Source organism: Protobothrops mucrosquamatus, unplaced genomic scaffold (assembly GCF_001527695.2).
Source record: "Protobothrops mucrosquamatus isolate PMUCROS unplaced genomic scaffold, P.Mucros_1.0 scaffold129, whole genome shotgun sequence".
Classification (NCBI taxonomy): Eukaryota; Metazoa; Chordata; class Lepidosauria; order Squamata; family Viperidae; genus Protobothrops; species Protobothrops mucrosquamatus.
This window is the reverse complement of record NW_015386496.1, coordinates 1,386,313-1,407,280: the sequence shown is the minus strand read 5'-3', so window position 1 is coordinate 1,407,280 and position 20,968 is coordinate 1,386,313. Positions and strand designations below refer to the sequence as shown.

The following is a 20,968-nucleotide window of genomic DNA, read 5'->3' as shown; positions in this document are numbered from 1 at the left end:
TTATTATTATTATTATTATTATTATTATTATTATTATTATTATTATTATTATTATTATTATTATTATTATTATTATTATTATTTCCTCCCATGATGTTCAGTTGTCTCCAATGTTTTGGGCTTCCTCTCATGGTGCTATCTTGATGCTATCACTACATTATTATGAAGAATTATTCAAGCACTGGAAACACTAAAATAAAAGAAGTAATCTATTTCTTCTTAAAAAGAAGCTGGGAGATCGAAGACACAAAATTACAGTGGCAAACTAAACCTGATCTAATAGAGATTTTTTTCACCCTTTCGCCATAGGGGAAAAATAGTAAATCCCCATGAAATAATGTTGAGTAGTGATATTCTGCAAGAACAGGAACTCTGTATATGTTAAGCACAAATGTTCTTAAGCCAACAACAAAAAACATAAATAAACAGACTTACCACATTACCAACACTTAGTTCAGATCTTAAATTTGAATGGAAATTAACAACCTGTAACAAAAAGCATATATTTTAGCTACAACATTATATGCCTATGATCACAGCTTCCTAATTTAATGGTTGTGCTTTACTATTCTATACTTCATTGTTCTACAGTTTACTTTTTATATATTTTTAAAGCACTTATCTGGCATCTTTGTGGTTTTCTTATATTGCTTGAGCACTATACAATCTTACCACATTATTGAATTCATATATAATACCCTACATACCTGGAACTTCTTTGAGATTTTACTGCTACATTATTTAAAATCCATTTCTTAAAATATTTTAGTCTGTGTTCTTCCTTGGAGAGAAAGATTAATGAGCAGGGAGCATAAACCTATTTCAGGGGCAAAGGGATGAATTGTATAAGCTGGTTAAGAATTATTCAACAGCTCTCCATCCTTCTGACTTTTCCCTAGAGGCACTTCTATGTTGATTACCAGCAATGTTATCTGATCAAAGCAGTAAATTTTTATACAGAGGTTGTACATAGACTCACATATGGGTGACATGGATGATCTAAACGCCAAACTAGCAAACTAGATCTAAACTAGTGAGAAATTATCTAACCAATCTGTAGCCTAAAAATGTCAATACTATGTTTGTATTATATCACATAACTTTTATTGTTTAAATACCTTGAATATATAATGAAAATAAGTCATCATTATTGCCAGCGCTCCACAGGTAGTCCAGCTAAGAAAAACCATTGAAACTGCAACACAAAACCTTAATCGGGTAATGAGATTGTTGTGAGATGGAAGTCCAGAGGGTCTAGAAAATAAACACATTTATGAAATAAAATATTCATTATATTACAAAGCAAAATAGAATTCAAACTTCACACCAAACTGTGGTTTGTGTTAAGTATTGTTGTGACTCACACTATGGACTGGCTTTTTAGAGCTCTAATGTTCAAATGTGGGTTGAAAGTCACTTGGCTGTTTTCCATTTTTTTATTACTCAATATTAAAGTAAGATTCAGTAGACTCAGTAAGAGTCAACATTCTAAATGATTTGCTATTTAATCACAACCTTGGCTTTCCCAAATCAGATATGCCAGCTACGTTTCTTAATCGTAGTTTAATTGCTATAAATGTATAGGGTCACATAATGCATAATGTACTTTTTTCTTGCAATTAGCTCTTTCATTATTTTGTCGTGCCGTTTACCATTATATGGGTGGATTTTTAACATTTCAGCTTATTTTTTTTTTCAGACCAGGCATCAGAATTTCATTTTTTAATGTGTGCCACAGAGAAAGAGACAATAAAAGTTATCTTATCTTATTTTATCTTATGTATCTCATCCCATTCCATCTTATACTTTTTCTACTTCATAGGTAATATTAAACCATGATTTGTAACAACACACGGAGGGAAATAAGAATACACATACACAAAAAAGATACAAATGAATGGCTAGTTGTTCTACTTAGTGTAAAATTACTGTTTAAAAGTACCCTTTAAACTACAAATTTGTTTATGGAAAGAGTAGGCAGGCTGATATCAGGCTGAAGTACTTCAAACTTCAATACACCTAACAATTTGGCAGCAGTCTTGATAACTTACACTGATAGGAGTGAAATCTAAAACTTCCTAGGTCTATGGTAGAAGGGTGGGAGGAGTTTATCAATTAATTGGTAGAATATTTTATTCATAATACATACTTGTTATAGTTCTTCCAAACGAGTTTAAAATTTAACATGTCCGTTTATGAATACATTCTGTGTATAATATATCCTGCCTTGCTCAAAAGACTGTTTCTGATTTCAGAAATACTTTTCAGGAAGATCAATAACTTTCTTCATCAATAACTTTCTTGATAACAATAACAACAAGGTTTTAAAAGTCACAACTTTTCAATTTCATAAAATTCTCAATAAGGTCCATAGTGTCTTGGAATTATAAATAGTAGAACCCAGGTAGGTTATTTGGAAGGATTTTTCTCTGTAAACAATTGCTTCTCAGTCTAATACCAAGTAGGAAATGAAGTCAAGCATTTTCTTCGAGTTGAAGCATTTGAACAAGGCAAAATTTGTGTGTCAAAAGTGGGGAAATATTGAGATTCAGAATTAACTACTTACTGTTGCTCATTTTTTTCTCTAATCCAATTGACAACTCTAGGGAATTCAAAATTTTGCACATAATTTTGTGATCTTTTCATTGGCCTAGCAAAAAATTACTATGTATTATGAATTTTAGACTCCTAAATCATTTAGAAAAAAAACCAGTTAGAGAGATTTTTCTTCCTAACTTTGTCATTGTTTTATTAGAACAGTGGTTCTCAACCTGTGGGTCGGGACCCCATTTGGGGTCGATCGACCATTTCACGGGGGTCGCCAAGCAAGGCTGTCTGCCATTTTTTTGTCCATTTTTTTTGTCCGCCATTTTTCCCCCCTTTTCCGGTGGGTGCCTTATCTCCCTTGGGCTGGGCCAGCTGGTGGTCGGCCTGCTCCGTCTCTGCCGCTTGCCAGCTACGCCTCGGCCGGCGCAGGGGGCGGAACCACGCATGCGCGGTGCTCCCGGGCAGGGAAAGTCCTCGACTTACGACCGGTTGGGTAGTCCTCGACTTATGACCGGTTTAGTCCTCGACTTACGACTGGTTTAGTCTTCGACTTACGACCAGTTTAGTCCTCGACTTACATCCGGTTGGGGTCGCGGCATTAAAAAGGTTGAGAACCACTGTATTAGAAGGTAAAAACCCTTTCAAGTTCTGTTCTTGGTGATCTCTTAGACACATCCAAATAGTTTACTTGGAGCAATACTTTCTTGTGTGTTATTTTTTTTTTAAATGTGACTTCAAGTGTTGTTAACTTTCCATTCTGAGAAAAGATGATCAAGCCACTCAGAGCAAATATGACCCATTTCCAATTCGTCAAATTGCTGGACTCATTTTACCTTTTGTGCAAGTGTTGCCTGTAGAACACAGGATTGTAGTAAATAATTGATTCCTGTTGCTTTTTAAGTGATACAATGGTTTGTGCATAATACTAGTAACTATAGGGCTTAGGGGCTACATCACAAACTTTTGCACTGTGCTTGTGATATTTACAGGTGCTTCAGTTTTAAGATGATTTAAAAAATGTCAATCAGAAAATAGTCTTGCATTTTGTATATGGCAGAGAGAGTATACTTCTCTTCAACATTTTGCCAAATGTTGTTTCCAGCAATACCACTAAACATTTTGCATTTATTTATTGATTTTTACCTTGTCAAAACTAAGTGCAATGAAGATAAGAGCCTTATTGATGAATCAAGAAGTATGCCACCCCAATAGGCTATGCCAGTCCCAAACATAAAGAGAATCAGGGATACCAAAGGAAACCACGAGTCTTGGTTGTTCACTGTCACACGATCCAACTCTGAATTCCTGAGTCCTTTAAGCCAGCTAAGTCTAAAAACAATAGACAGCATGATAGTTATTTGGTTTGATTACCTGCATTTCCAAAAACTACTAATTAATTTTAGCTAAAAAATTAATGTTTATATGTGTGTATGTGTGTGTGTGTGTGTATGCTATAAACTTAGTTATAAAATGCAAATGTTTGAGAAAAAATCTGTAACTATAGAAAATATATTAAATATATTATATTAAAAATAAATAAATATAATTAAATACATAATATTAAAATTAAAATGTATTTTAATGTAAAATAAAAATACATTAAATATATTAAAAAGAAACATACCCCAACAAGAACTTAATCATATATGCTATGGGCTCTACTTTATAAGGCTTAGCTGCCTTAGTAAGGGCAGGAACAAAGTCAGAACACTGACCTAGAATAAAAGAAAAAATATCTGAAACCACATGTTCACAAATTAAATGATAACGTTAATATTTATCTTTTCAGAATACATTTAAAAACGCTTAAAAGTTATACCACTGAAATCAATTACTTCTTAGACTGTCTTTTTACTTGTGCAGAAACAGAAAAAAATTAAAACCCATATATTTAATTTAAATACCTATATTTAATTTAAAATAATGTGTAGTCCCATGCATACATTTCCATGTCCACTTTACAAGTCTTATTAAAAAGCCCAGTATAATATATGCTTTTTAAAAGCTTTATTCCTATACTGGTATATTCAAGTTATGATCATTCATTCAGTGATCATTTGAAATTACGGTGGCACTGAACAAATTGTACTCAGCGGTCCCTGAAGTTATGGCCACATAATCAACCACAGGGGATGGTGTAACTCAGCGGTTCTCAACCTATGGGTCGCGACCCCATTTGGGGTCGATTGACCATTTCACGGGGGTCGCCAAGCAAGGCTGTCCACCATTTTTTTCCCTTTTCCGGCGGGTGCCTTACCTCCCTTAAGCTGGGCCAGCTGGTAGTCGGCCTGCTCAGTCTCTGCCGCTTGCCAGCTACGCCTCGGCCGGCGCAGGGGGCGGAACCACGCATGCGTGGCACTCCCGGGCAGGGAAAGTCCTCGACTTACGACCAGTTGGGGAGTCCTCGACTTACGACCGGTTTAGTCCTCGACTTATGACCGGTTTAGTCCTCAACTTACGACCGGTTTAGACCTCGACCGGTTGGGGTCGCGGCATTAAAAAGGTTGAGAACCACTGGTGTAACTCCTCTTACTTGCCTATCTCTCCCCCATATCTGCGGTTTTGGCCCCCTGCACTCCCAGCCCCCTGCTGCCCTGTGCTCTGCCCCCCCCAGATGACCTAAAGACAGTTCAGGGGGAGGGTTGAAGGAGAGGTAGTCTCTTACTTTGAAAGAACTGGAGATCAGGGCTGGGAGGATCCAGATGGGAATGGGTTGGATCAGGATGGGTCCTTGGCTAATAGCTGCTGAGATTCAGCAACAGCAAGGGGAGAGCTGGGATTGCTATCGCTAAGAGACAGCAAGTGGAACTGAACCTTACAACTGCATTGCTTAGTGACAGAAATTCTGGTCCCAATTGTCATTGTAACTTAAGGATTACCTGTGTTGTGAAAACCTTAAACCTTTTAAAATATGATCCTGTTAAAAGTCAATAAGCTATGAAATATTCATAACTTACTAATTACTAATAATGTAAACATTTTATCTCTTTGCATTCTACAAGGGATTTGTTTGATTATAAATACTTTTCAACAAATCTCAGTCTTGTTTTAAAAGCGATGACACAGAACATGAACATAAAATGAAATGCAATGTGAACTAGTTTTATAGCGATAAACAAACCTTGCTTAAAAATCTTTTCATGTAATGTTACCTGTTGACACTAGGGACCTTAATTGTCTTCTGTAGGCAAGAAGAATATTAGAAATAATGTACATAGGAAGAATGCCACCGTGGAATCTTATCACCTACAAAACAAAGATGTTTTTTTGGAAAACAAGAACATGGAAAAATCATTCCACCTTTCCCTTTTTTACCTATACTAACTACCTCAATAATTCTTACAATTCTGTATAGATATAACAAAATGTCTTGCTTGAGACCATCCTGAAGATTCACGGAAACAGAAAGACTTGCATTTAAGATTTCCTAATCAATTCACTCTCAAAAGTCTATTAAGGGGAAAAAAGATTAGGAAGTGAATCTATTTTCTGATTGATTTGTAGGAAGATTGTATGTTCCAATGTAAATATTAAAGAATAGCAAGACAGTGTGAGTTGTGGTAATCGCATGTCTATGAGTCAGGTCCAAGCCCAAAGATGGCACAGTGAAATCCAATTGAGTTCAATCCTTTATTTGCTTACAACTAATAGACAGAATCTTGCCAAGCTAAAGCTATAACCCTCTAGCCCAGCGGTTCTCAACCTATGGGTCGCGACCCCATTTGGGGTCGATTGACCATTTCACGGGGGTCGCCAAGCAAGGCTGTCCACCATTTTTTTCCCCTTTTCCGGCGGGTGCCTTACCTCCCTTGACCAGCTGGTGGTTGGCCTGCTCCGTCTCTGCCGCTTGCCAGCTATGCCTCGGCTGGCGCAGGGGGCGGAACCACGCATGTGCGGTGCTCCCGGGCAGGGAAAGTCCTCGACTTACGACCAGTTGGGTAGTCCTCGACTTATGACTGGTTTAGTCCTCGACTTATGACCGGTTTAGTCCTCGACTTACGACCGGTTGAGGGTCGCGGCATTAAAAAGGTTGAGAACCACTGCTCTAGCCTACTAGATATATCCTGAGAGATTCTATGGTGTGGCTTCCGGGAACCTTTCTGCACCCTCCCCCATCCAGCTCAGGACTGCAGTTTCTTAATTTTAGCTTCTCTCTGATATATACCATCTCCTTCCTGGGAAAGTTCTGTGCTGCCAAGACTCCCTTCCACTGCTTCTTCAGGTGGGTATTCCATCACAATATGTATGAGATCAGCTTAAATATTAGTCTCAAAGTGTGGCTAGCAATTTACAAAAAAATCTGGAAATGTTCAGATTACTTTGGGATTCATTAGAGCCACGTATCCTGCTGAGTGATCAGAATCTAATCTTCATTTCTTTAAAAAAAAGCATGGACTATGATATGTGTACCTAAAGAACCTAGAATGTGACCAGTTATGTGGATAATGTTTAAATTAAGGCAAGGTGGATTTAAACAAAACTAATCTGAGAATTTTAATACACCAACAGACAACATCAGCTGCCATCTTATTGCTGTCCTATCCTGCTCCAAACCACATGATTGGAGTTTTTTCAATCTGTTTAGAATGTTATTATCTGGAATAATGGAGTGTTATATACAAAACTGGCTTTAAATAATTTACAGTAAATTTGCACTCTAGCAATAACAATACTATTTTACAAGCTTGCTGAACATTCTGAAATGTGATTGGGTTTTTCACTTTACTCTTTTTATTTAAACGAAACAACATTGCATTATTCAATGTCTAAGTTCCTAGTTCAGCAAAAATATGTATTTCCTGTCAACAAATAACAGATCTGTAATTAAACTATAGGAATCATAAATCTCATATTATAGTGTACCTAATAATCCTAGACTTGCTAGCTCAGAATTCAATCATACTCAATTTAGTACAAGTGTCTAATTATATACAGTACATGCATTATGCATAGCTCAAAGGCTTAAATTGTTGAATGTGCAAAAATTTTGTTATGAAATAAGGTGCAGCAGATGTTCACATATCCAGTGACAAAGGTAAGTACTATATGCACTCAGAAAAAATTGCCATTTTAAATTATCTTCCTAGTGTACTTCCTTCCCATTTTAAAGTAATTACGTGACTGCTTTAAATTCTACCTTAAAGCAGGCAGGCATACATTATTTATTTTAATAGAAAATGATGGATTCTACGAATTCATGATTGTATATTTGTAATATAACAAGGCAGAATTATGCCCCATTCTGCTATTCAATTTTGTTGGAAAAAGATACTGTGTGCATACTCAAAAGCAGGTGGAGCCATCAGTTATTCACACTATTTCCTCAATCAGTTTATTACAGCCCTAAGGCCAGATACAATAAAATATCTAATAGAAAACAATAATAGGACCAAAATAATTAAGAAGAGATATATTCAAATAAAATAGAATATAGGGAGCAGCATGGTAGTATGAGAGTTAAGTGTTTCTATTGCACTGCATGGACATAATCAAAGGTGCATAAACATCCCAAAAGGACTGCTGAGGGCAATGCATGCAGCCTGGCTAAAATGAGGGCCTTATAAAATTTCAGAATTGTAATAAATGATAAATAGGAGGTTGGAGTGAACTCTTTTGGAAGAATGTGATAAATATTGGGGTGTGACACCTTTCTTAAATTTGTTTGGAGATCCATATCCCAAATTCATTGTTTGGAGGTAATTTTAATATTATCAAAATCTATTAAGCACAAACCTTCCATAGAGAAGTCCAGTAAATGAATTTTATTTAGGGATTTTTTAAAGCCATGATTAACCTTTGAAGGCCATGATTAACCCTTAAATAACATACTGCTCTAACAGTAACTCAGGGGTGTTAAACTCGCAACATCACATGATGTGTCGCAATGTATCGTGACTTTTTTTCCATTGCCGGCAATTGGTGGGCGCGGTTTTGCCATGATGCATTTGGCCCACAGGCTGGCAGTTTGACACCCCTGCAGTAACTGATCAATTAAAATGTATCAAATTGTATTAAGTTGCAAATATTCTCTTAATCTACTTAAACATAATTGTATATAAGCTATTAAATAAAATCTTACCTGACCAAGGACCTGCAGAAAAGAGGTCTTGACAGTTACCTAGTTTAACACATATATCAAAGATTTTTTTATTTAAAAACAAATACTTGAGATAAAAAAATTAAAAACTTTTACTGGAAAGATAAATACAGTAAGTGAGCAAGGTACACAAAATGCCTTCTAGTTTAGAACCCCAGTCTCTCCTAAATGAAGGCTCCTCATCCACAGTGATTCACATTTTAAATGATCTCCATATTAGGTTACTAAAATGTTTTACAGAAATAAACGTTACAAACGGCCAAATTTCATAGCTTCTCTCTCCTATACAACTGCCTTAAGCTTCCAGTCTCTTGCCAAGTGCAGATTGAAGTCCTGCTGTTAATACTAATCTGATACTCTTGTGGTATTTTTTACTTTCGATGTCAGATCTTCCGAAGATCAAATGTCTCAGTTCAAATATCTCCCAGAGAGGCTTGTTACCTCATATGAATACTGATGCTTTTCACCATTAGGTTGAAACTATTTCACCTATTTCACCAATGGGTTGAAACTAGCCACCCCCAATCATCATCAGTATTGATGCTTTTCCTAGTCCAGAAGATCAATTAGCACAATTCATTATCTTGGTTTCATGGCTTCAGCTATGCCGATTATACAATCATAGATGTACCTCAATCTTGCTTTTATCATTTCATCACACAGAGAGAAGTATAGATATCTTTTAAGAAATACAACATAAATAGTCCTCCAGTCACAAAGACATTGGGACCAGGATTGCCATCACTAAGCAATGTGTTTGTAAAGTGAGACGTCATGTGGTTGTTTCGCTTAGCAATGACAATCCCAACAACCCAGTGGCCATCGTAACCCCAAGACCTGCAGACTGTTAAACAGGAAGTGGTAGGAGTATCAGGAAAGGAGCATGTGGATATACAAGTACGTGGAGGAAACTGGCACCGTTCATGCACAAATTGGAGGAGGCTGCTGCTGTGGCAAGGTACAAGGACAAGGGCTGATGGGTTGGTGTGAATGCAGGAAAACTGGAAGAGGATAATGTGGTATGAATGCAGAAAGACTAGGGGAATTTACCAACCTTGCAACCTTCCCTGCCAGCTTCCTCATTGACTTTGCTTGTGAGAAGCATGCAGGGGAGGTCACAAACATCCTGCAATCACATGACTGCAGGATGTCATAAGTGTTTGATTGCTGCAATGGGCATAATTTCAAGGACCACTCATTCAACCCCATAGCAACTTTGAATGGTCACTGAACCCTGTATATTTAAAATGAGCCCTTAAGTTACAAATAAACTGAAGATGAAAGCAAAGATCATTTAGTCTCAGTTTTTCAAAACTATGGATACAAATCATAGAAGTACTGTACTTTTGTGACTAAGGTGTTATGCAAATTTATAAAATAAATAAAAAAAATAAAAAAATATAGGATACCTTATTCTGAAGAAAAACAGAAGGAATTGAACATTTTTATAGCTTTTACTTACTTCATATTGACAATCTGAAGATGAATAAATTTTCAACAAAGGAACTGTAGAGTCATTTTCAGGCTGTGCAATGTGCAATTTTGCAGAAATCTCAGTCAAAGGATCCCTAAAATAGTTAATTTTAAAAACTATTAATCTGCAAAGCAAGGCATCACATCTAAACAGAAATCAAACTTAAGATAGCATAAATGCTACAGTCACGAAGGTGCAGCAACATGAAATATTAGCACTTAATTTAAAAAAGCATACACTAAATATTTTTCTGCAATTCCATCTATTTTATTTATTATATATTAATCAAATATATATCCTACTGCAATCACAAAATATTCCGGGCAGCTCACAAGAAATAAGCAAAAACATTAATAATATATTTTATGACAAAAGCCTCTAGAATGATTCAGAGTTTCATATTTTGACAAGTGGCCCATTAGTTCCACTCAACTGCAAAAGAAACTTTAAAAGATGATACAATCTAATTAAAAACTCAAATGAACCCTGCTTAATGTCAGTCAGAAATAAAAAATCAGACTAGGACTGATGGAAGTGGAAGATGGAAAGTATTTGGAAAAATAAGAATTGAAGGGAGTGATGCAGCCTCTTCTACCATTTTTGGAATTATTCCATAGCATACAAATAAGAAGTATCATGGACTGATAGAGAAATTTCACCATGGGGCGTGTGTGTGTGTGTGTGTGTGTGTGTATCTGCATGTACACATTTGAATATTTTCAGGAGAATTCCCATGAAGAAAAAAATTGACAGGAAATATTCAATATCACACGCATGTGCATATATTTGTGCACCAATGCACACACATGCATACAAACATATTAATTAGGCTATAACTCTGAAATTCTGATAAAAACTGATAAAACAAGAATGTACAGTGCCTTGGGGGATTTTTGTGTAATACATTTATTAGCAACTTTAGATAGAACAATAAAAGATAATGCAAACTAAAAAGAAAGGAAAAAAGGTGCAACAGAGCAAAAATAAATAAATAAATCTCCCCCCCTAAGAAAACAACTTCCCATCCTCACCATGACAAGTATAAACAATTTCATAATCTCTTCACTTATTAACAAATAGGTTAACCAGGAAGAGGTGATAAATAGCACTTCATCCCATAACCCATCTCTTAATAGGCAAATCAAATAAGTAATGTTTTCTCCAATTCAGCCAAAAGCTCAAAGACAACTCTAAAATAAATAAAAGACCTCCCTCAGATAATCCAAAGAAGTACAGCTTCTTTAGTAAATATCTATTCTATCTATCACTGAAATAATCACCTAGTATCAAAAGGGATACGTTTATGGGTGATATTTAAGCTTTAAACTATAGTTAAAAAATTAGTCAAATTTTACTTTCAGTCTTAACAAGGGACTACATTTGAGCCACAGTATAAAACATACAACATACATATGAACATACAAGAGCTGGAAGCACTCAGCGGTAGATAAATAATGTCCCAATCAGAACATTCGAGTTGCCAAAGATGATATTTGAAGATTCTGAATGACATTGTATTTCTCCTACTGGAAGTCTGAAAAATAAGTCTAAAATACTGAAAAGCCTCGATTTGCTCAATTACCTGGCCATTTAATTGTCACGTAGGGCATTTAGCAAATATCAAGATTTCCATTTTTTCCCCCCAAAATTCATTACTAATTCTTTGAGCTTGCAATAAAAGGCAAAGGCTCTCAAAACGCACTTTAATCCAGTCAAGGTATCGGATAGGAGAACTACATCATTAGCTGTGGTAAGTCTATAAGCTAGCTTTGGGGAAAGAAAATTAGACACTGTTTTGATAGTAACCCAAATAAATTATTCAAATAGTACTCAGCTTAATGATTGTTCAAAATTACAAGAGGCCTGAAACAATGCTTTATGGCCCGTAAAGCACTTCTAACTATCATAAAATACTGTATTGTGCCACCCCCTTGGCAGTCATATGAATGCATTTCAGGTGCTTCACAACTAGCTCACTTTTACAACTGGTTGCATTGTCACGGCCACAATTTGCGATGTTTTTTTTGCAAAAACAGGCAGTTTTGCCTGTTTCCAGTTTGGAATTCAGAATGAATTCACATTTATGACCATGATGCTTGCTTAACAAGCATGGATTTGCTAAATGAACATGATGATTTTGTTTAACAAGTGTCACAACAAGCGTCTTAAAATCAGATCTGGTCATCTGGGCACCTCAACTTTCTACCATAATTACTTATAACCAGAAATCCGGTCCCAATTTCAGTCAGAAGCCATAGTTACTTGTATACAAGTTAAAAGGTAATGGCACAAGTATGTAGCTCTGCCTCACTCTCCTTACTTACTTGTTTAGGCAGATGACTGTGTGGGACAAATTGGATTTTTAACTTATAATTTTCATGAAGCTTATCTATCAGAAGTAAAAGATATCTATTTTGTAAAATAGGCAGATGAAAATACTTTATAGCCTATTATATGAAGCTTATCTATCAGAAGTAAAAGATATCTATTTTGTAAAATAGGCAGATGAAAATACTATATAGCCTATTATATTTCAACAATGTAAATGAAGAATGAGAAATCCTTACTGTGACAAAGTTAAAGAATCTTCGTGTGACCATGGTATATGAAGTCGATACACACTGGGTTTTCTTTCTTAAGGGACAAATGAAAGCACAAAATAAAACATTTTTTAAGTACTTCAAGTTCAACAAATCATAAAGATTTGGGTAGTAGCCAATCAATTCCGATCAAAAGAACAGTTTTGAACAATAGCAATTTGTTCTTAAAATCTCATTTTGGAGTTGCAGAAGTTTATGAACATCCCCAATCCCAAAAGTAGGGTATAGAGGTCTTATTAAAGGTAATCTTTGTCTTACAACCAAAGGTACGGCAGATCCCAAAAAGCTTCTTACAACATGTTCCCATAGTTACGGATAAAGTTGTCCTTATGATAGACTGCAGCAATGCTGCAGAGCTCCGCCTGCCCCCCAGCCTATCTCCCTTCATCTCCCACACTGGGTCACCACAGGCACTTACCTTTTAAAGAGTCCTGGAACTCTCGTGCTTGGGTTGGGGAAGGAGGACATGACGCTCCATTGCTGGGTTGTGTGAGGTGAGGTGATCTTGGAAGCAGGTACCATTTTCCAGCAATGCAGTGGCCTTTCCTCCTTCACTAATCCAAGCTCCAGAGATTTTCGAAAGATAAGTGTGCGATTAGTGACACAGGCTGAGGAGGAGGGTGTCAGGCCCAGTGGAATGAGAAGCAGACCCAAGTGATGCAGGGATCCTGAGGAGTGGGAAATGGAGCACAGAGTGCTTCAGGGGGTGGGGGAAGCCTTGGGAGGTCCTGAGCAGGGCCTGTGCTAGACCTCCCAGAGCCTCACTCCTTGCTTCGTTTAACAACCTGCATCTTCATTTAATGACGGTATCGGAAAGAGCAGGGATGGGGAGTTGTAAGAGAGGTGGTCACATGGGCACTTCACTTAACGTTGTCACAACTTCTGGCTGTAATGGGCAATATATTGCTGGATCTTGAGAATGAGAATATGCATTGCCAATTTATTCTAATTTCAATTCAATATATTAGTAAATTTATTTATATATAAAAAATATAAGGATTTCATCTATGAGTTGCCTGAACTCTGATATCAGCTGTAGCGGTTTTGATGATAAGCCCTCTTCTAAGATAGGTAGGCAAAAGAGTTATAACTTTCTCAGTGGTTGGCCCTCTGATTGTGGAATTCTTGCTGACTGAATGATTTATGGCTCCTAAAATACACACTTTCAGATTAAACCTAAACTAGAACTAAGGAGAAATTTCCTGACAGTTAGAACAATTAACCAGTGGAACAACTTGTGGGTTGTTGTGGGTGCTCCAATGCTGGAGGTTTTTAAGAAAGGACTGGGCAACCATTTGTCTAAAATGTTACCGTACATGGTTTCCTGCCTAAGTAGGGGGTAGTATTAGAAGACTTCCAAGGTCCCTTCCAAGTTGTTATTGTGTTATTCTGTTACTGGTTTCAATAATTTCTCACTTTGTTTTGTTTTGATACTACTAGTCTGATTTAAGAAATGATAACGCAACAAAAAGTACAAGAAGCAAGCAAGAAATATTTGTATATATGAAAATGATATTCAGGAAATAAATTTACCTTTGAGAATCTGGCATTTACTCTCTATAAAGATCCTAAAAGCCTGATATATCTAAAGAAAGATAACATACTAGATTAGTGTTATTTCCCAAAACTAATCCACATTAGATTCTACCAAACAAATAATGTATACACTTCAAAAATTAATACCTGACCAAAATGTTGGAGCTGAACAATGTGAATAAGGCCAGTTGAATTTAGTATGATTTTGCTTGAAGAAAACCCTGTAGAAATTATTGCTTTGTTAGTTAGAATTAAAAGATAAAAATTAAAATGGGTTTTTAGAAGACATCTTAAATGTTAGCTGAACAGAGAGACACAAATTCCTTATTAATAAAACATAAATAATAATATGGAAAAAATTTAAACCATTTTATAAAAATGTTTTGTTAAAAGACAAGAACACAATCTTATTTATATGTATCTAGAAACAAGACTGAGTTCAGTGAGAGCAGTTTTCAGAGAAATCTGCATAGGATTATAGATTTAAAATCACAATTAGAGGAGAAGAGAGAAGCAAAATTAATCCATATGTCAAATGCAATGAATTGAACTTACCAAAAGTAAAAAGATGGGTTACAGGGAGTTCCACTATTCTTGAAACTTCATTAAAGAACTCACAGTCTAAAGTAAACTGCAAGACAAACATACAAAATAATTGTTTAAATCACCCCCGATTACACTGTAGCCCATGTATTTCCATTTTAGGCACTGAAAATATGTGGAAATAATCAACTTAGCATCATAAGAAATGATTTCAAGAATAGGACAGTATGTTATTTAATTGTACAACATATTGTCATTGCTAATCAAGCTTATTATTAAGTATAAGTAGTCCTCAAGTTATGGCAGCAGTTGGGACCAGGATTCCCATCACTAAACTGTGGTCATAAAGCATTAGATCACATGAACGTATCATTTATTACCGTAGTGGCAATCCAAATAGTCTAAGCCACGGGTGTCAAACTCACCGCATCACGTGACGTGTTGCCATGTATCACGACTTTTTTCGCATTGCCGGAACTGGGGTGGGTGTGGCCTCCATATGATACAACCAGCCCATGGGCAGGCAGTTTGACACCCCTGGTCTAAGCGGTTGTAAGCCCAAGACAGATGGATCATTAAGAGTTCCAGGCAAGGAGCATGGGGTGCTTTGGTGGGGGGAGGCTCTCAGAGGCCCTGGCACAGGTCTCATGTGAGTTGGGAGTGCTGCAGAGTGGTATGAGCTCAGATAGGCAGGGAAAGAGGGTGCAATGTGAATGTGTGCATGTTTGTATGCATAGGGAGATTGAGGAAAGAGGATGTGAAGTGTATGTGTGCAAGTGCAGCGAGACAGGAAACAGGAGGTGTATGTGTGTACATGTGTGTGTGCAAAGGGAGGCCAGGAAAGGAGTTGTGCTCATGGGCATGATTGTGTGAGTATGGGGAAAGAGAGTCCTGGGGGGTGCATGTGAGTGTGAGTGCAGAGAGGCTGGGGAAGAAGAGCACTGGTAGATGAGAGTGAGCAAAGAGTGAAGAAAGAAATAGTACATACAAGCAAACAAAGGCTGAGAGGGGCCTGTAACCTGAACAACTTGTGATCTTACCTGCTGGCTTCCCCATTGACTTTGCTTGTGGGAAGCTGGCAGCAAGGGTCAGTGATCTCATAACCAGGGATTGCCAAGTGCCCGAATGCTGTTGACATGACCACGAGGGTAATATAATGGCCATAATTTTGAGGGCTGGTCATACGTCCTTTTGTTCACTGCCATCATAATTTGAACAGTCAGTGAACAAAAAGTTGTAATTTGAGGATTACTTGTCAAACTTAACAGGAATAATGTAGGTTTGTGTCAGCGCATATGTTCTGTAGTTCTGAAAATTGCTTATTGTCATATTACAACTAATATGTGGATTTCTATCCATTCCAAATACAATCTGTCATTTAGAACTTGTGGTTGTTTAACCTAGATACTGGAGAAAAAAAACCCCTGAAGGCTTGATTGATTATGTACTCGCACAGAAATCTTTCCTCAACCTTTAGATCTACCAGTGGTGTACCCTTTACCATTGTAACTGAAACCAAGCGAAGGCTTCGTCCATTATAAATATAAAATATCAACTCTCTGCTTTTATTGCAGCATATGCTATGGTCAAACAGAATAAGATTGTTGCTGTGGCAAATTCACCATGACATAACATGCAAATTCATTTAGGATATTCACATTTCATTTCTGAAAATTCGGTTTAAAAATTTATATTTTACCTTGATACCATTAACTACTGGTACGTGAAGCACAATATGAGTCAAAGATGGATAATCCTGAAGTTTCAAAGTCACAATCTAAAAAACAATGCAAATAACAATAATGCTTGAATATGTTTTTAAAAATTAAGGTTAAAGATTATATAATTATATTTAATCGTGTAATATATAATAACATTAGAACAAAATCTTATACTGCAGTCTGAGATGATACTTTTCATAATAAGTCACAGAACTATAAATTCACATATATAGTATTGTTTCTGAGGTTCAGAACAAATACCTTAACTGTTGGTAGTAACTCAGCATTCCAAGACAAGTCAATCGCTTGCAAACTGTGAAATTTATATTAAAATGAAAATATTAGAACTGTTATACAAAATATTCATGAATTATATATTCAGAATGAAATGCATAATAATCCATTCAAAACTAGTGCTTTTCTTCATCTGAACAACAAATTTAGAAAACAAGTTTAATTTCACTATTATCAATGCTCAATACAGCAGCTGAGACATAGTAAAAAGAGTGTCCACAGAAAGCAGTTTCTCAGAAAGCATTTATTTTTGATTAATAAAAATAATGCTATTTTTGAAAGGGGCGGGAGTATTTTGGGGTATTAATTTGCGATGAGGCAAAGACACAAGAAGTGAACTGTATATTTACTAATACACAGCTTGGATTCAACACTGATCTATAATGAAAAGGATTTAAACATATTGCAAAAAACATTTTGGAAATAAACATAGGATGAAGCTAGGAAAGAAAGAAGAAAGGTATCATTACTGCAGGTACATTTTGGAGATGACAGCAGATAAAGAGGGCTAGAACTAACTAAAGTTAGTCTAAGGACTGAAAGAGAGCTAGGACTAAATTTATAGAGTGAGTAAAGGCAATATGATAGCAGGGTTCCAATATCTCAGGGGCTGCCACAAAGAAGAGGGAGTCAAGCTATTCTCCAAAGCACCTGAGGGCAGGACAAGAAGCAACAGATGGAAACTAATCAAGGAGAGAAGCAACCTAGAACTAAGGAGAAATTTCCTGACAGTTAGAACAATTAATCAGTGGAACAACCTGCCTCCAGAAGTTGTGAATGCTCCAACACTGGGAGTTTTTAAGAAGAGACTGGACAGCCATTTGTCTGAAATGGAATAGGGTTTCCTGCCTGAGCAGGAGGTTGGACTAGATGACCTCCAAGGTCCCTTCTAACATTATCATCATCATCGTCGTCATCATTGTTGTTGTTGTTGTTTAGAGAGCAGAGTAGGCTGAAAACGACCCACCAGAGAAGGACCAGGGAGACCTTGTGAGATAGATATTTGTGAACAATGGGGTATGGACTGCTCTGTCATGGAAAAAGAGTGAAGAACACAAGGGAAGGCTAGGGAGGTTTATGGAATAACCTAGTAAAAAAAAACAACGGGATAAAGTAGTTTGGCACCATTAAAGCAGCATGCAGCCCTCTAACTCTCAAACTTTCTGCAGCTCACTAAAGAGTTTCAACTTCTGTCCATGTATGGAGGGGAAATCCTTCATGGGGCTGCAGGAATGTAGCTGATATCCTGAAAACCTCAGCTCCCCTCGCTTGCAACCTTCCTCATTGAATTTCTGGGAAGCCAGCAGAGAAGATTACAATTAACAATCACATGATCTTGGGGGAGGGGGCTCGGCAACTAGTTGTAAATGCCAGCCTGCTGCCAAGCACTGAGATGCGGTCATGTGACCATGGGGTGGGAAAGCACCATGGTTTATGTAGAGCAACCCTTCCAAGGCAGTCATAATTTGGAATGATTGCTAAACAATTGATCTTAAGTCAAGGATTATCTGTATGTTATGCCTAGCCACTCCCCCTACAGTAGTTCTTTTGTGAATGATAATTCCCTGGTAGATATTTAACAATTATTTACTATGATTCTCCCTCAGATGTTATCTTTTATATTTCATTTTATATTGTTTTATAGCTTATTGCTTTAAGATTACTTTATTACTCTTTTCATTAGTAAGCAAGTGTGTTATTGTTGTAATTACAGGTCATAACATACAGTATATCACAAAATACAATAAAGTAGCAGTAAAATAGTAAGATTGCAAATTATAAGGGTATTATATGTGAGAAGTTTAAAGCAAAATAAAGCCAGAGGTACAACTAAGAACTTCAGTAATTTCTTTCTAAATTTAAATGACAGCAGAGCAAGTAGCAACCTGATTGTTAACAACTGGAAACCAGTCTGCAAGATGGTTGTTTAATTGTTTGAGATCTGAGTCCTTGAATTTACCTACCAGCTATAATTTGGCCCTAAATTCCTTGTAAATGGGCAGGGGAAGGACATAATAAATAATGCCTTCTACTTGACCAACACCACAAGGACATAGGCATTATTCAACGGGGCACTTGCAAAATCTCCTTGGACTTCTTCCAATTGAGCAATAATCTTTTCATCTCACCCCCAGATCTTAGCTCCATACAACACCTGGACTACTACTTTGCTCTGGAATATTTTAAGTTCAGCTGCCCTCCTTTAGAATATTAAAACTTCTGAATAATGCCCACTGTATGTTGGGCAGTTTTTAGATCGTAATTAAATGTATTTTCAATATAAGGAACTTATGAAAAGTGATGCTTAGTATTTAAAAATGGGGCATTGCTCTATTTGTTGGCAGTAATTGTCCAGCTATGTTTAATATTACTTCTGTCAGAAGTACCTTTGTTTTAACTATGTTATCTTCAGGTATTTTTCCCTTTCACAACAGTCAGCTAGTCTGACCAATAATCTTCAAAGATCAATCCTGGTACAGGAAATAAGAGCCATGTGATCAACATACATTAACATACAAGTGGAGAAGAAGAATCCATTTCACATATGCTGTGGAGCATACAATATCCTTCAACATTTATAGAGGAAGACTTCACGCTGGTGAGAGAAAATGCTGTCAATGTGGCCCAATACTGAGCGAATGTCATTTAATTTTAATCCTATTTATTTTACATATGTTTTACATATACCATACTTTTATGATCTGTTTTCCACCTATTTTATTTGCTCAGTACTGAAGGTTGTATATCTATAATTTGAAGGTCCTTCTGACATGAATAAAGAAAGAACAGTAACATTTTCCATCCATTAAGTAAGGAGGAGAAAAAAAATTGTGACTTAATGGCTGCCACAATATCATTAATATGAAGTAAGAAAGGAGCAAGTAAACAGCCTTGTTTTAACTCCTCTCTCCAATAAAACAGGATCTGACAAAGACCTTTGTAGGCCCATTCTTTCTCTAGCTGTAATTATTATTAGTTTGAGAAGGCACCTATCAATATCTGTCCTTACTAGTTTCTTCCATAATCAAGATCTGTCAATTGAATAAAAGATAGAGGTAAAATGTGAGGTTGTTTTGTGTGTCCGTTAGTATATTTCTGAGTAAGAACCTTCAAAGTGGTGCAGTGATCTAATGAGCTATGTCCTTTTTGAAAACCTGACTATTCTGGATGGAAGAATTTTGTTTCTTTTTTCCAACTTTCTAATTTATTTTAAAAATATCTGGCATAAAGTGTCTGCTGAGGCTACCCTTCCTCTTGTTCAGACAGAGCAACTTCTTCAGAGTAGATTCAGAATCTGAATCCTGAGCCTGGACCATGACAAACTTAGAAGAAATATCTAGCAGGCTAATGGGATGATTATTAGCAGGTTTTTTGCCAATTTCCCTTTTTGAAGAATGGTTAGTTTTCAATGAGACAGCACAACACATGTTTTATCTACTTCTGAAAAAAGTCTAGTCATATTCCTGTGGAGGTATCATATCTTCTCCAGGGGGTTTCCCTTCAATTAAATAAATATTTTAAATAGGAAATTATTTTCATAATCTCATAAAAATAAAATACACTTACCACTTCGATGAAGTACTGTTTGCACAACCATATATCCAGCTAGTTGTATCCTTTTGTTTAAGAAGAGAATAAAGAGCAAATTAAAATGTATGTAGATTCCTACTGTATTTTTTTTAAACTATCAATAATTTACTTTAAATTTTCCTAAACATATTTATCAAAAGCAGCACTGGCTGCTAACATTGGTGCAAACTGCTTTTATAAATATAGGCAGTCCTTGACGTACGACCACAATTGACCCCAAAATTTCTGTTGCTAAGCCAGATAGTTATTAAATGGGTTTTGCCTCATTTTACAATCTTTCTTGCCACAGTTGCTAAGTGAATCACTGCAGTTATTAAGTTAGTGACATGATTATTAAGTGACATGTCCCCATTGACTTATCAGAAGGTCGCAAAAGGTGATCCCGTGATCCCGAGACAAGCAACAGTCATAAATATGAGTCAGTTGCCAAGTATATGAATTTTGATCACATGACCACGAGGGTGCTTTTTTCAGTGTCATTGTAACATTGAACAGTCACTAAATGAACTGTTGTAAGTCGAGGACTGTTGGAAATGCTACTAAGATCATTAATATTTTCTTGTAA

The 20,968-nt window shown here is 36.4% G+C and overlaps 1 protein-coding gene across 2 annotated transcripts in view; it reads right to left on the bottom strand.

Moving 5' to 3' along the window:
- Window positions 1–20,968, bottom strand: part of PGAP1 (post-GPI attachment to proteins 1) — a 36,977-nt gene that overhangs the window by 3,285 nt on the left and 12,724 nt on the right. The window contains exons 8-21 of one of the 2 annotated variants that reach the window (XM_029283551.1): window positions 20,380–20,429; window positions 16,780–16,831; window positions 16,497–16,574; window positions 14,810–14,885; window positions 14,402–14,475; window positions 14,252–14,303; window positions 12,686–12,752; window positions 10,107–10,212; window positions 8,627–8,665; window positions 5,700–5,793; window positions 4,172–4,262; window positions 3,691–3,876; window positions 1,119–1,254; window positions 418–486 (exon numbers count right to left, since the gene is read on the bottom strand). In XM_029283551.1, the coding sequence (XP_029139384.1) occupies window positions 418–486; window positions 1,119–1,254; window positions 3,691–3,876; window positions 4,172–4,262; window positions 5,700–5,793; window positions 8,627–8,665; window positions 10,107–10,212; window positions 12,686–12,752; window positions 14,252–14,303; window positions 14,402–14,475; window positions 14,810–14,885; window positions 16,497–16,574; window positions 16,780–16,831; window positions 20,380–20,429 (1,170 nt within the window). The remainder of the gene's footprint in view (window positions 1–417; window positions 487–1,118; window positions 1,255–3,690; window positions 3,877–4,171; window positions 4,263–5,699; window positions 5,794–8,626; window positions 8,666–10,106; window positions 10,213–12,685; window positions 12,753–14,251; window positions 14,304–14,401; window positions 14,476–14,809; window positions 14,886–16,496; window positions 16,575–16,779; window positions 16,832–20,379; window positions 20,430–20,968) is intronic. The other variant, XM_029283552.1, reaches the window with a different exon arrangement.